The 14,840-nt window shown below is 50.2% G+C and overlaps 1 protein-coding gene across 1 annotated transcript; it reads left to right on the plus strand.

Moving 5' to 3' along the window:
• Positions 1-1,803: 1,803 nt before the first annotated feature.
• On the plus strand, positions 1,804-3,006 carry LOC120835960 (intracellular coagulation inhibitor 3-like). The gene has a single exon (XM_040221761.3). The coding sequence runs from the start codon at positions 1,804-1,806 to the stop codon at positions 3,004-3,006; it is 1,203 nt and encodes a 400-aa protein (XP_040077695.2).
• The last annotated feature ends 11,834 nt before the right edge of the window (positions 3,007-14,840 follow it).

Here is a 14,840-nt window from a genome sequence, read left to right on the forward strand (position 1 = left end):
GAAATGAGGATGCTGACAGCAGCATGTACTGCTAAGGATCGAGAAGTCGACCTGTGGAAAATACCTTACAGAGACTATAGGCATTTTCTGAAATTTTCCATAAGACGCAAGTGGCAAGAGGAATGGGACCGAGAAATAAACAATAAGTTGCGCGCAGTAAAACCACTACTTCAGGAATGGGAGAGTGCACGACACCGCGAGCGTTTTTATGAGGTGGTTTTGTGCCGACTGCGAATTGGTCATACCCGTCTTACCCATGGGCATCTTTTGCGTGGGGAGGATGCTCCGGGGTGTGAACACTGCTGCATTCCGTTAAGCATCCTACATATCTTACTTGTATGCCCTTTGTATGACCAAGAACGCCACAGACACTTCGCTAAGGTTTACCAAGAGCATACACCATTACATCTCGCCCTTTTACTCAGCGATGAGCCGTTGATTCCACACAAGTGTATTTTCAACTTTCTTAAGGATATAAGACTCCTGGACCAGCTATAATTTTAATAGTTCATCGTATTCATTGCCACATCTTATGCGCTTGTACTTTCATGATCATTGTTTTATTAAATTACAAGCTGCTATAGCTCTTTCTTCTCTTCAACCTTGATTCAGCAATAGTCCTAGTTGTTGGCGCATTATTCAATCCATTCGAGGCATGTTTGAGCGTGATAGGCTGGCGTTGTGAGGATGCTGAACGTTTTATGAACATGCAAATCATTTTTACATATTGAAACCGCCACATCATCGTGCATGCGTTCTGCACTCCTTATTTGAGAAACCGAGAATAAGTAGGAAAAATATGTTCAATTGGTGTGGGGATGCGTTGCAGCTTTCCAGTAAGCGTTTACTTTGCCACAGGCTACAGCCAAACATATTTGACAGCTCAAATGGGTGACTGCTAGGGTGCACCCTTCCAGCTTCGCAAAAAATCCACCCGGAGTGCTAGGCTTAGCGAGGGGCCAAAAATCCTGCTTATCCTACGCTTATCCTCTCAGAAGAACCCAATACAAAAGGGGACCCTCCCCCCCCCCCCCCCAGCATAGAGTTAGACAAGAAGGAAAGGGCAAAAAAGAGGGCGAGGAGGGCTTTCCGCCAGGTGGAAGAATATTTCTGCTGGTCCTCCTTTAAGAAAGGTTTCCTTCTAGCCCGTTTAACGACACCATAAAGCAAGCGAAGCAAGCAAGTGCAGGACCTAACAAAAGCTCCGGAAAACTAAATGACAGCATTCGAACACGGATCCCAATAATATGAATACGAAATGAGTATTCTTGGGGCCTGAAGGTTGCGCATTCTTATTTTTACAGATTCCGTGTATCCTTAAATAACAAAATTAAAAAAAAAACAGCAATTCATTTGTTGTGGTTATTGTTCTTAAAAGTTCAATATCGAATCGAAGAAATTTGCACCGCTCAGCTTGTAAATGTAATAAACATCAAAGTACATCTTAAGAAAGGTTTACTTCTAGCCCGTTTTAATGACGCCATAAAACAACTGAGGCAAGCAAGTGGAGAACCTGACAAAGCTCCGGATCAATAAATGACAGCATTCGAACACGGATCACTATAATATGAATATAAAATTATTATTCTTGGGGCTTGAAGGTTGCAGATACTTATTTTTACAGATTCCGTGTATCCTTGACTGATGAACACGTCACGAGCAGCTATAAAATATACGTGGATATGCGTTTGTTTCATTGGCCAAATATTCCGAAGGTTTCCACGATCGAAGAAGCCCATTGTTCATGAACGAATAAATACACACAATAAGGAACGTGGAAAAACAGACGAAAGACCAGTTTCGATGGTGCTTGCCGAAAAGGTTTTTCTCGTCTTGTTTGTTCTGCTAGCAGGGGACAGCGAATGCTATGCTGAAGATAGCGACATGAAGCTCGCCCGAGCCCAGAACCATTTTGCCCTCCAGCTTCTCAAGGAACTGTCCAGCGAAGCACCGGAATCGAACATCTTCTTCTCGCCTACCAGCATCTCCGTTGCACTCGCCATGGTCTACGCCGGCGCCAGGGGCAAGTCCGAAGCGGAACTCTCCTCTGCTCTCGGCCACACCGCGGCAGGACTGTCCAACAGAGAATCTATACTGGAGTCTTACAAAAAGATTCTGGCAAAACAGCAGACTGATGACAATGTAAGTTTGATGATATCCAATGCAGTCTTTGTGGAGAAAACTCTAAAAGTCTTCGAAAGTTACCAGAAGGAGCTCTTTGACACCTTTGCGGCAATGTTCCGGTCGGTGGACGTTGGGGCAGAAAAGTCTGCCATGGAATCCGAGGTTAATGAGTGGGTGAAGAACAAGACCAGAGGCAAGATCTCAGGCTTTCAAATTCCCGCAGACACCGTAATGGCGCTTCTCAATGCCATTTACTTCAAGGGACTATGGAACACCTCTTTCGATCCTAACAATACCTCCCCTCTTCCTTTTCATAACAAAGGATCTGAGGTGGTTATGGTAGAAACCATGACGCGATACGGCAAGGTACCGTTCACCTCTGCACCCGACTTTGAAGCCATAGAACTGTCTTACAAAGGGGACAGACACTGCATGGTAATCGTGCTTCCACATGAAAAAAAGGGACTTCCCAAACTACGGGACGCCATAACTGTCGAGACCATTAAAAAAATCCAGGGAAGTTTGAAAAACGAAACTGTCAAGATTCAACTTCCCAAGTTCAACTTGGAAACGGAGTACGGCCTCATCCCTGCCCTGAGAAAGTTGGGTGTGCGTTCGATCTTCTCCGACGCCGATCTGTCGGGAATCACTGGCGGCAGAGGGCTGAGGGTAACCGAAGTCCAGCACAAGGCAGCCATCGAGGTCAATGAAGATGGCACGGTTGCCACCGCCGCAACAGTGGTGTTAATTAACAAAAGTGGTCCACCGTCTTTCGCAGTGAATAGACCTTTTCTCTTCTACATCCGCGAAAAGGCAACCGGCCGTGTGCTATTTCTGGGAGAAGTACACGAACTCCCAGCCGCTAAGCCCAACCTTGGCTAGTGCGTTTCTGCACCAACAGGTGGCGATGGGGTCGCCTTTCAGGCCCATGCACGAATGCAATAAATCGTGTGTGGTGGTACTGTGATACAGTGTGGTATTTTTATTTCTTCTAAAATTGATATCCTTGGTCGTTCACTTTTTTCTCGATGCACAAGCTCCCTGGGGAACGCGGACCGTTGCACATGTTCTCGTGCAATGGAGCAGCTGCCTACGCCTTGAGCTGGCGTCTCCAGGATATGTGGTCCGAACGAAATGTGAAAATTGTTCTGATGTAATGGCGACTCCTATAATCGTAGTCCTCTAGTCCCTTAAACCACAGCGCAAAGGCAGCTGTGGTATACTTGCAGCCTCGTGCCTGTTGTTTCCACATCACCGGCTCGCTCACTGTGGGCATTCAGGCATTTGACGCCCACACGTCTTGCGCCGTTTCTGTTTCTCGTGTGGCGTTCCAAGCGGCACATGACGACAGGTGCAAATCAAGATTTTCTTGAACATGTGTTGCCACCTGTGTTTGATATTAGAGAACTGCAACCTGCCGTAACTGAATAAAAAAACGTTTCCGATTAAATAATGAATTTCACTTGTAATCAATCGATATGCAGTTTCCGCATATCTATCGATGTGCAGAAACTGCATATCTATTAAAGTATGAAACATGAAGATGCTTCATACTTATATGTCTCGGTATTGTCGTTAGGTGACATGATTCTGTTTTCATTGAACGAAAAAATTATAGCATTTTAATTCTTTATTTTAGAGCGCAGCTCTTAGGCGGCCGTTTCAAGCTTGAGTGGCGTCGCCGTTGCCGTCGGCGTAATTGCGCGGTGCATTATGGGTAAATGTTCCCGAAGGAACCCGAGGTTCTACCGAAGGACCTCGGGTTCCTTCGGGAGGACCTCGTGTTCCTTCGGTGACCTCGGGGAGGGGGTGACGTGAACCCCCCCCCCCCCCCGAGGTCACGTGACTTCCCCCTGAGGTCACGTGACCCCATCCCAAGGTCACGTGACCCCGGGTTCCTTGGGGAGGACCTGGGTACCTTCAGTGACCTCGGGGAGGGGGGGGGGGGGGTCACGTGACCCCCCCCCCCCCCGCGAGGTCACGGACCTCAGGTTTCTCCGGCAGCTCCTCGGGAGGACCTCGGGAGGACCTCGGGAGGACCTCAGGTTCCTTCAGTAGGACCTCGGGAGGACCTCGAGTTCTTTCGGGAGGACCTCGGGGAGGGGGGGTCACGTGACCTCCGGTTCCTCCGGGAGGACCTCGGGTTCCTTGGCAGGACCTTGGAAAAACCTCGGGTTTCTTCAAGAGGACCTCGGGTTCCTTAAGGAGGACGTCGGGAGGACCTCGGGTTCATTCGGGAGGACTTCAGGAGGACCTCGGGTACCTTCGGTGACCTCCGGGGGGGGGGGGGGGAGGTCACGTGACTTTCCTACCCCAGATCTCGTGACACCCCCCCCCTCCCCCGAGGTCACATGACCCCCCTCTGTACCCTTCCCTCCTCCTCCTCAAGAGCTGCGCTCTAGTTCGGCGTTACAGAGTTGTACACGACTTTCACCTTTTTATTTAAAAATTCAATTTTTGTACAGCTTCTTGCTTACTATTTTAACTATTTTATATGTCACCCATGAAATTCGCCGAGAGAAGGTCATCACCAGTGCTACAAGAGGTAATGGTGATGACGTTTAGCTCAATGTTGGCTACACCCTTCACTGCGCTATGGGCTGCACCTCCATTTGGCCGCTAGAGCAAGCCGATTTCGGCAACTTGGTGCCTGGCAACTCCTTGCCAAGGAAACTCACTCAGTGCCACAAAGTAATCCTGGTGACAATTTCTTGGCCGCCATAGCTGGTACCGAGCCAGCCGATATTCACCCGGATCTCCCACCAGCCATGCTTGGAGACCAGTTGACTACCAGCCAGCGGTCTGCGATAAGGGAAATCCTAGCCCAGCACCACATGATTTTTGCACACCACGAAGACGACTTGGGGCATTTCACGGGCATGCAACATCGCATAGACCTGCTGCCAAATGCCTTGTCTTACAGCCACAGCCCATACAGCTATGCTCCTGAGGACGCACAGTTCCTTGAAAAGCAACTGCAAAACCTCACGGGCCACGGAATTATTCTTCCAGCATCAGGCCCGTGGGTTTCTGTTGTCGTAGTACAGTCGAATTTCGTCAATTCGAACTCGAGGGGGACTGAAAATTTGTTCGAATTAAACAATGTTCGAATGAACGAAAGCTCACTAAATGGAGTACTTACGTGCAGCGCTGCGTTGGGCGGCACATGTGCACTGAGCTAACATATGAGTGACGAGTTCAAGGATATTTATCTTCACCGTTCACAAAAGGAAGCAATCCGTGATGCGTGACTGCGCACGGTTCCTCAGTTGTGAATCAACAAAGATCGCTTGGAGCTTGGAGATCAGCTCTAACGCGGCATCATCCTTTTACTGGCAAGAGAAGTAGCGCGCGGTGGTGTACAGCACTTCGAGTGCTCTTCGTGATGCTGTGTTTCTTCGCTATTTCCGTCTTGGAAAGTACGCCTTGGTCAACTTCATGCAGTATCTTTACCTTCGTCTTGAGGTCCTTTGGTGGGCAGTACGTGCCCCGGGTCGCCATAACGCTTGGAATCGAGATAACATCAGTCGCGCGCGCAGCGAAAAAACGCCGAACCGCAGCAACGTGCGAGTGCAAGGCAAGAAACGGAACTGTCGGGCTCCCGCCGAAAACACACCGAACCGCAGCAATGCGCGAGTGCAAGGCAAGAAACGGAACTGTCGCACTCCCGCCGAAAACACGCCGAAGAGCAGCGGCGCAGCAAACGTCAGTCGTGCGCCCACCGAAAACACGTCAAACCACAGCAATGCGTGAGTGCAAGGCAAGAAACGGGACTGTCGGGCTCCCGCCGAAAACACACCGAACCGCAGCAATGCGCGAGTGCAAGGCAAGAAACGGAACTGTCGTACTCCAGCCGAAAACACGCCAAAGAGCAGCGGCGCAGCAAACTTCAGTCCCGCGCCCACCGAAAACATGCCGAATCGCAGCAACACGCGAGTGCAAGGCAAGAAACGGAACTGTCGCACTCCCGCCGAAATACGCCGAAGAGCAGCGGCGCAGCAAACTTCAGTCCCGCGCTCACCGAAAGCACTTCGATCCGCAGCAACGTGCGAATGCAAGGCAAGAAACAAAACATTCGTACTCCCGCCGAAAACACGCCAAAGAGCAGCGGCGCAGCGAACTTCAGTCGCGCGCCTAACGAAAACATGCCGAATCGCAGCAACGCGCGAGTGCAAGGCAAGAAACGGAACTGTCGCACTCCCGCCGAAATACGCCGAAGAGCAGCGGCGCAGCAAACTTCAGTCCCGCGCCCACCGAAAGCACTTGGAACCGCAGCAACGTGCGAATGCAAGGCAAGAAACAAAACTGTCGTACTCCCGCCGAAAACACGCCAAAGAGCAACGGCGCAACAAACTTCAGTCGCGCGCCCACCGAAAACAGGCCGAATCGCAGCAACGCGCGAGTGCAAGGCAAGAAACGGAACTGTCGCACTCCCGCCGAAATACGCCGAAGAGCAGCGGCGCAGCAAACTTCAGTCCCGCGCTCACCGAAAGCACTTCGAACCGCAGCAACGTGCGAATGCAAGGCAAGAAACAAAACTGTCGTACTCCCGCCGAAAACACGCCAAAGAGCAGCGGCGCAACAAACTTCAGTCGCGCGCCCACCGAAAACATGCCGAATCGCAGCAACGCGCGAGTGCAAGGCAAGAAACGGAACTGTCGCACTCCCGCCGAAATACGCCGAAGAGCAGCGGAGCAGCAAACTTCAGTCCCGCGCCCACCGAAAGCACTTGGAACCGCAGCAACGTGCGAGTGCAAGGCAAGAAACGAAACTGTCGTACTCCCGCCGAAAACACGTCAAAGAGCAGCGGCGCAGCAAATTTCAGTCGCGCGCCCACCGAAAACATGCCGAATCACAGCAACACGCCAGTGCAAGGCAAGAAACGGAACTCCCGCCGAAATACGCCGAAGAGCAGCGGCGCAGCAAACTTCAGTCCCGCGCCCACCGAAAGCACTTCGAACCGCAGCAACGTGCGAGTGCAAGGCAAGAAACGAAACTGTCGTACTCCTGCCGAAAACACGTCAAAGAGCAGCGGCGCAGCAAACTTCAGTCGCGCGCCCACCGAAAACATGCCGAATCGCAGCAACACGCGAGTGGAAGGCAAGAAACGGAACTGTCGCACTCCCGCCGAAATACGCCGAAGAGCAGCGGCGCAGCAAACTTCAGTCCCGCGCCCACCGAAAGCACTTGGAACCACAGCAACGTGCGAGTGCAAGGCAAGAAACGAAACTGTCGTACTCCCGCCGAAAACACGCCAAAGAGCAGCGGCGCAGCAAACTTCAGTCGCGCGCCCACCGAAAACATGCCGAATCGCAGCAACACGCGAGTGCAAGGCAAGAAACGGAACTGTCGCACTCCCGCCGAAATACGCCGAAGAAAAGCGGAGCAGCAAACTTCAGTCCCGCGCCCACCGAATGCACTTCGAACCGCAGCAACCTGCGAGTGCAAGGCAAGAAACAAAACTGTCGTACTCCCGCCGAAAACACGCCAAAGAGCAGCGGCGCAAAAAACTTCAGTCGCGCGCCCACCGAAAACATGCCGAATCGCAGCAACGCGCGAGTGCAAGGCAAGAAACGGAACTGTCGCACTGCCGCCGAAATACGCCGAAGAGCAGCGGCGCAGCAAACTTCAGTCCCGCGCCCACCGAAAGCACTTGGAACCGCAGCAACGTGCGAGTGCAAGGCAAGAAACGAAACTGTCGTACTCCCGCCGAAAACACGTCAAAGAGCAGCGGCGCAGCAAATTTCAGTCGCGCGCCCACAGAAAACATGCCGAATCACAGCAACACGCCAGTGCAAGGCAAGAAACGGAACTCCCGCCGAAATACGCCGAAGAGCAGCGGCGCAGCAAACTTCAGTCCCGCGCCCACCGAAAGCACTTCGAACCGCAGCAACGTGCGAGTGCAAGGCAAGAAACGAAACTGTCGTACTCCTGCCGAAAACACGTCAAAGAGCAGCGGCGCAGCAAACTTCAGTCGCGCGCCCACCGAAAACATGCCGAATTGGGCGGTAACTTGTCGGTAAAGAGGGGTCTTTGCTGGGTTTCAGAAGAGGGATTATGTGTGCCATTTTCCAACAGTCAGGAAAACAAGCAGCATTCCACAATAAATTAAAAAAAGTGAGCAAACTGCTTAGGGATTCAGGCGACAGTCTTCTTAGCATCTCGTACTGAATCCTATCTGGCCCAGCCGCAGATTTCTTTTTGACACCGAGAGCCAACTCAAGCTCACACCGTGTAAATGGCTTGTTATAAGGAGCACCCTGACCACCAGACAAAGAAATAGTTTGTTTTTCTGCTGCTGATCTAAACCTCTTAAAGGATTCACTATGGTTGGCTGAATTAGAGACTTCCTGAGAGTGTTCACCAAGAATATTTGCTTGTTCCCTCAGGGATGTTGCTGATGGAAAGAGGGGTATCCTGAAAGACCGATAGTCTCCCCTAATCTTCCCGAGACGATCCCACACTTCCTTTGAAGAAACAAAGCTGCTCAAAGAGGTGACATACTTTTTCCAAGACCTGCCTTTCGCTTGCCTTCGCGTCCAACGAGCTTTGGCTCTTCTTTTCTTGAATTCAAGTAAATTCCTAGGAGTGGGATAACGTCTGAAGATGCACCATGCCTTGTTTTGAGACTTGCGTGTAGTGGTGCAGTCTTCGTTCCACCACGGCTTGCACCTCTTGGGGAGTTGTCCAGACGTCTGGGGGATACAGCGTGATGCGGCATTTATAATCGCTTCAGTAACATACAGCGTGGCATCTTCAGGGCTCATATTTACGAGAACAGATGAATCAATAAAAGCCTCCAAAGAAAAAAGAGACCAATCAGCCTTGTCCAATTTCCACTTTGGAAGTCGTGTTGGAATGGAAGGAAGTGGCGTCGTGCTTTCTAGAATAATGGGGAAATGATCACTCCCAAAAGGGTTATTTAAAACAGTCCATGAAAAGCATGGAAGTAAAATTGGTGATGCAATTGAAAGGTCAATAGATGTGAATGATTGATGTGCTGCACTAAAAAATGTAGGTTCCCTCCCATTAAAAAGACACAACCCAGATGATAATAAAAACCGCTCTACGACGCCTCCACGTGAATCCTGGCGAGCACCACCCCACAAAGGGTGGTGGGCATTAAAATCGCCTAAAATTAAAAAAGGTTGAGGTAATTGTCTTACAAGTGACTCAAGTTCGCTGATATGCAGTGGAGAGTTTGGAGGCAGATAAAGAGAAACTACCGTGATCAAACGGTCAACAAGAAGGCGTACCGCTACAGCCTCTAAGGGTGTAGGAAGGGGGACCTCAGAGCAAGCAACACCATTTTGCACCACTAGTGCCACTCCTCCAGACGAGTTTGAGGAAATTCTGTCTTTTCTAAAAACCTGGTGCTGACGTAAAATCTGTGTATTAGTGTTATTTAAATATGTTTCTTGGAGGCAGAGTGCAATAGGTCTTAGCTCGTCCATAAAATAATTTACATCATCAATATTTCTGATTAGGCCACGGCAGTTCCACTGCATAAAGCGGAAATTGGCCATTGTTTTAAAATTGAGTTAAAATATGAATAAAGAAGAAACACTGGGAGAATAAATAAAAGTTCTAAAGCTGCCGCATGTGGCAAAAATTAATTCGCAATGTCACGTTGGGGGGATTACCGGTTTTTTGCTTTTCTGCTTACTCTTAATAGTCTGCCACTCCATATCGTCTTGGTCAGACGTATGAGTGGAGACTTCTCTACACTCATCCATGGCCTCAGTTTCCTGAGGCGAGGTTTTTTCTACAGATTTGTTCAGGTTCGGGGAACGGGGCGCCATGCCCCGCCCGCGACCAGCCCCAGCCGAAGAGGTAGAGGAGGTGCTGGGCGAAGCGTCGCTCAAGTCTACCCGCTCCTGTCTCTTAGGCACTGTAGGTGCGGCACGAGAGCCATGCCGCTCCTTAGATGATGGTCTCTCCAGGGAGTGTGGGCGAGAATGTCGACCCTTCTCCCTGGAAGGAGATCGCGGAGAAGGGACGGTTGCGGCAGCCACCGGCCCATCCTGAGTTTGGGAAACAGCCTGAGAAGACACAGGCTGTTGCCCTGTTTGAGCACGAGGATTCGCACTCTGGCTTGGAGGGTCCGAAGACCGCCCAGCGGAGATTGCACGCCCCGGAAGCTGAATCTTCAGCTGGGGCGTGGGGGACTGCCGTGGCTTCCCATAGTCCAGAAAGGACGTCTGGGTTGCCACTGCAACCTTCAGTGGTGCATGTCCCCGCTGCACCACTTGGGCGTAGCCGCCTTTCTGCACGAATGCAAAGCGACGGCGTGCTTCAGGAAAAGAGAGGTTTTCCTTAACTTTCAAAGTGAGGATCTCTTTCTCGTTTTTCCATGTCTTACATGATCTGGAATATGCAGGGTGTGCTTCTGAGCAGTTTACACAGCGTGGGTTGTTAGTACATGCATCAGCTTCGTGGTCGGTCTTGCTACACTTCGCACAGGTGGCCTTTCCACGGCAGCTCTGAGAGCCATGGCCGAATCTCTGGCACTTAAAACATCTACGGGGGTTTGGCACATAAGGCCGAACTCTGCAGCGTAGGTACCCAGCCTTCACAGCCTCAGGAAGGATTGTCGATTGGAAGGTGAGTACAACGTGTTTGGTCTTGAGTTCATTCCCGTCACGACGCATGGTGATCCGCCTTGCAGCTGTGACACCTTGGTCGGAAAGGCCTTCAACAATTTCACTCTCGGAGGTGTCAAGAAGGTCATCCTCTGAAATAACCCCTTGAATACTGTTTAATGTTCGGTGGGGAGAGACAGAGATGTCATGTCCAGAAACAGATGTTAAACTAAGTAGTGCAGTACTCTGCTCGCTTGATTTGATCTCGACAAGTAGGTCGCCAGATGGCATTTTTTTGCTTTAAACTCCTCGCCGACCACACCCTCGAGTGTCTTTGCGACAAGGAAAGGCGATAATTTCGAAAGCTGTTTGTCACTTTCAGAGTGAAGAACTAAAAACTTGGGGAATCTGGCAGATGTTGGTGGTGTCTTGTTTGTAGCTTGAACTTCGGTGCGGACCCTTTTCAGGGGCCGATCGAGGACGGTTTTAGCACGAGAACCCATAAAATGGGAAAGAAGATTCAGTACCCGGGTGCACCGCTCACCACGGAGCCCAACAAGGGGGTAGGTAATGTGCCATAGCAAGATGGGCTTGGCTGACACAATTACTCTACCAGTGCTGCCCGGGCACTATACCCTAGTGTGGTTGCAGGGACAGGACCTGTTTCCACTCAAGGTTGGCCCTTGCCACCTAAGAAGGTGAAAAAGGAAGGAAGAGAGTGCAGAAGAAAAGAGAAAGAGGTGGAAGGAAAAGTGAAAGAAGGAAGAAGAGGGCAGAAGAGGCGACTGACTGAATCATCCTGGTCGGGCCAAGCCAGGACACCCGTCTACGAGAAGCAGGGGTCGAAGCGGTGTATTGCCTCGCCCGGGGGGCCCCGAAGGGTCCAAACATACCCCGGGCTCAGCTCAACCACCAGGGTCCCCTTTTCCCCGGACACGGGTATGCCACGCACAGCCAGACGTGGGTGGGCGAACCCACATGGCTCGGGGTTCGCAGTGACGCCACTCACCAAGCACCTACTAAAGTAGGTGCCCCCTGCGTGCGGGTATGGTGGCCCACGTGGCTGGGGTCCGTGGTGACGCTACTCACCAAGCACCTAGCACCTAAGGTGCAGGCGCCCCCTGCGGGGCTCGGGGTCCGTGGAGACGCCACTCTCCAAACACCTGCTTTCACAGGTGCCCCCTGCGGGGTTCTATCCACAGGACATGCCCCAACTCCCCCTCAACATTGTCAACAGGTGAAGCCACCAGATTACTTGGCGCTCAATACTACTGTCAAATGCTCAACTTTTTCAGTTGAAACCGAATCTCCGAAAATGAATTCGGCATAATTTTGTCGGTCTGTATCGGTTTCAACCGAAAACGCCGAACCCTAGTTGTATCGCACGGCTATCAGCCCCTTCGTAAAATGAGGGGCCTTCTGTGCAACCACTGCCCGCTGTACGTCGAACTGAAGATTTGGGGTGCATTATACGGACAAAAGAGTGTAAGGTGATATCCTTTTTTTTTTTTTTTTTTTTGAATGTCGGTTTTGGAACGATTTAGATTTTCTGGCAGCGACGAGCGACTTTGGCCGTCCGCTCCCAAATCCGATGCCCGCCGGCGGAGATCCGCTAACGAATTTGCAAGTGTAAACGGACCTGATCGTAGTTAGGCACTGTATCATCTCCAATGTGGTGGAGATGATGTTGAGGAGGTCTTCTCGTCTACGTTCCATTGGCCCTCGCCGGTTGCAGTGATAACCGAAAACGCGTGGACGGCACACCACATGACCCTCTCCACCCGAACACAAAACGCTGGCAACTGGCGTTTTCCAAGCCGGGCGCCAGTGAAGTCACCGGAAGTCCGATGCTCGTCCGGAAGTTGAGTGTTTGCTGGCCTTTATTGTGCATTTAGTTAATGTTTTGGTTCACGCTTTCTTGCATTTTTACGTGGGTTTTAATAATCCCCCTTAACATTGATTCATGAGAATGAGGCATTTGAGTGTGGGGCATGTACAAAACAACTAGAATCTCAAAATTCACACCCATCAAATTGCTTTCCAAAAAACTTCTGGGGCCTGCATGCGCAGTTATCGTGCAACAAGCAGGCCTCTTGAGATAACAAATGCAAATCAAGCGCCTTGGACGCTGTTGGGACCAACGCTCGGAAGAGTTAGCATGCCTGTCAAGCGCTCACCTCCGAGACAAGCTGCGTACTTCCGGTGGCTTTATACCTGGTTGCTCGATGCTCCATTTAGCCCTCTAGTGGAGAATGGTTCTCTTTTGCCCGATTTTCGCGAGAGCTGCTTTCGTCTTCCTCGAACGTTTTAGGGTATATTGAGCACGGAAACGACCGAAAATGAGAGATCCTCGTAAGCACCTGAGATGCACAGGAATACGAAGAATATGATCGAAACAATAACCTTACCGACACAGGCATCATAGCTTACAAGATATCAAATAAGTAGAGTACAGATTACTAAATCTGCATTCTGCTGCTTAGGTACGTGCCGAATTTTGTAAAATTGTTATAATATAATAGGACTCCCAAAGGAGGCTTCGCAATATCTATATAATTTTTCTGTTATCTGTTTACGTTTTCCGTGCTATTAGTATTGTCATTCCGCTACTTCACAATTAAAAAAAAATTGTTTTGAGCCCTGCATTTTTTAACTTTTTTTTGTGGTGGTTCTTGCAATGTCCGCATCTTACGCCTTTTTTGTCAAGTTTTAAGGTACTTGCACTTAGTTTCATGAAAGTTTATTCGCATTTATAAAGGCGTCCGTGTTTTGTGTCAAACATTCGTTGTTGTAAGTTTAGAAAGAGTTATATACGTAAAAACAGGGGACGGGACAACACATCTTTCAGCTTTCCATTTGTTTGTTGAAAGTTGAAAGATGTGTTGTCCCGTCCTCTGTCTTTACGTATATAACTCTTTCTACACCTACATCATTACCAACGCGCTCACTAACAAGAAAATTCGTTGTTGCTGAAGCGTTTTAATTTGTGCGAGATGCGGAGGAATTAGCGTATCTGGATCTAATACATAAAAGTTCCCTCCAAAGTGCAATATTGCATTAAACGCCCTCGACCAACATGTTGCATTGGTTCCTCTTCTCAGAAAGTACCAAGTTTATTTTTTGGAATTCTGGCACCTACACTAATACGTCTTAGAGCGCAGCTCTTAAGCGCCCATTTCCGGCTTGAGCGGCGTCGCCGTCACCATAGCCGCCGGCGTCGGCGTCGGCGTAGCCGTGAGGTCACGTGAACCCATGAGGTCACGGGACCCCCATGAGGTCACGTGACCGCCGAGAGGTCACGTGACAACCGTGAGGTCACGTGACCACCGTGAGGTCATGGGACCCCGGTGACGTCACGTGATCCCGTGAGGTCAGGTGACGTGGCTCGACTTGGCTTTTGTGGGCTACATTAACTTAGCTGGATTTTGGCCGGTTGGATGGAGGTGGCTAATCACAGGCCATTACCTTGCCTCCGCGAAAGCACGAGGACGAAGACGGTGGGGTGTTTGATTGAGTTTCCAGAACGAAGGAATAAATGAGCAGTTTAATGTAGTCTATGCAGGTAAGCTCTCGGCGTTTGATATCCGCACCTTGAGTGGTGAGACGCAGATGTTTTCATACTTTTCCTCTCCCATGGAGTGATAGCATACCCGACATTGATAACCTAACCGGAGCACCGGCCCCAGGGGCTTTATGTTGCGCTTTTAGGACTCCCAGGGCGACCAGGTAGAGAGAAGTGACGTAAACAACACTCTTTGGATGTTGATTGGTGGAGTAGCTGATGACTAATTTCTGCACAAGAAAACAAAGCTAATTTTTTCTTTGTTTTCTTTCGCGGAAATTCATCATCAGCGACTCTCACCATTCAACATCTAACCTGCGTTTGCTGCGTTGTTGACGTCACTTCCTTCTCCCTAGTCGCCGTGGGAGTCCAAAAAGCGCAAAACAGGGCCCTTGGGTCGGAATCGATCCGTTTGCCTTAAACAAAGCAGTCGTAAGCATGACTGTAAGGGTGCGTCTGATACAAACCCTACCGAAAAATCCGGTATAACTTTTCGCTATCCGGATTATGGAATCGGAAATCTATCTGGATTCTATCTGGAGTCTATCTGGAATTTCGGTTTTCAGAAATTA

The sequence above is a fragment of the Ixodes scapularis genome, unplaced genomic scaffold, assembly GCF_016920785.2.
Source record: "Ixodes scapularis isolate PalLabHiFi unplaced genomic scaffold, ASM1692078v2 ptg000080l_1__unscaffolded, whole genome shotgun sequence".
NCBI classification, from domain to species: Eukaryota; Metazoa; Arthropoda; class Arachnida; order Ixodida; family Ixodidae; genus Ixodes; species Ixodes scapularis.

What these genes read in the sequence shown, in the direction of transcription:
- LOC120835960 (XM_040221761.3), top strand. Translation starts at nt 1,804, where the DNA reads ATGGTGCTTGCCGAAAAGGTTTTTCTCGTCTTGTTTGTTCTGCTAGCA.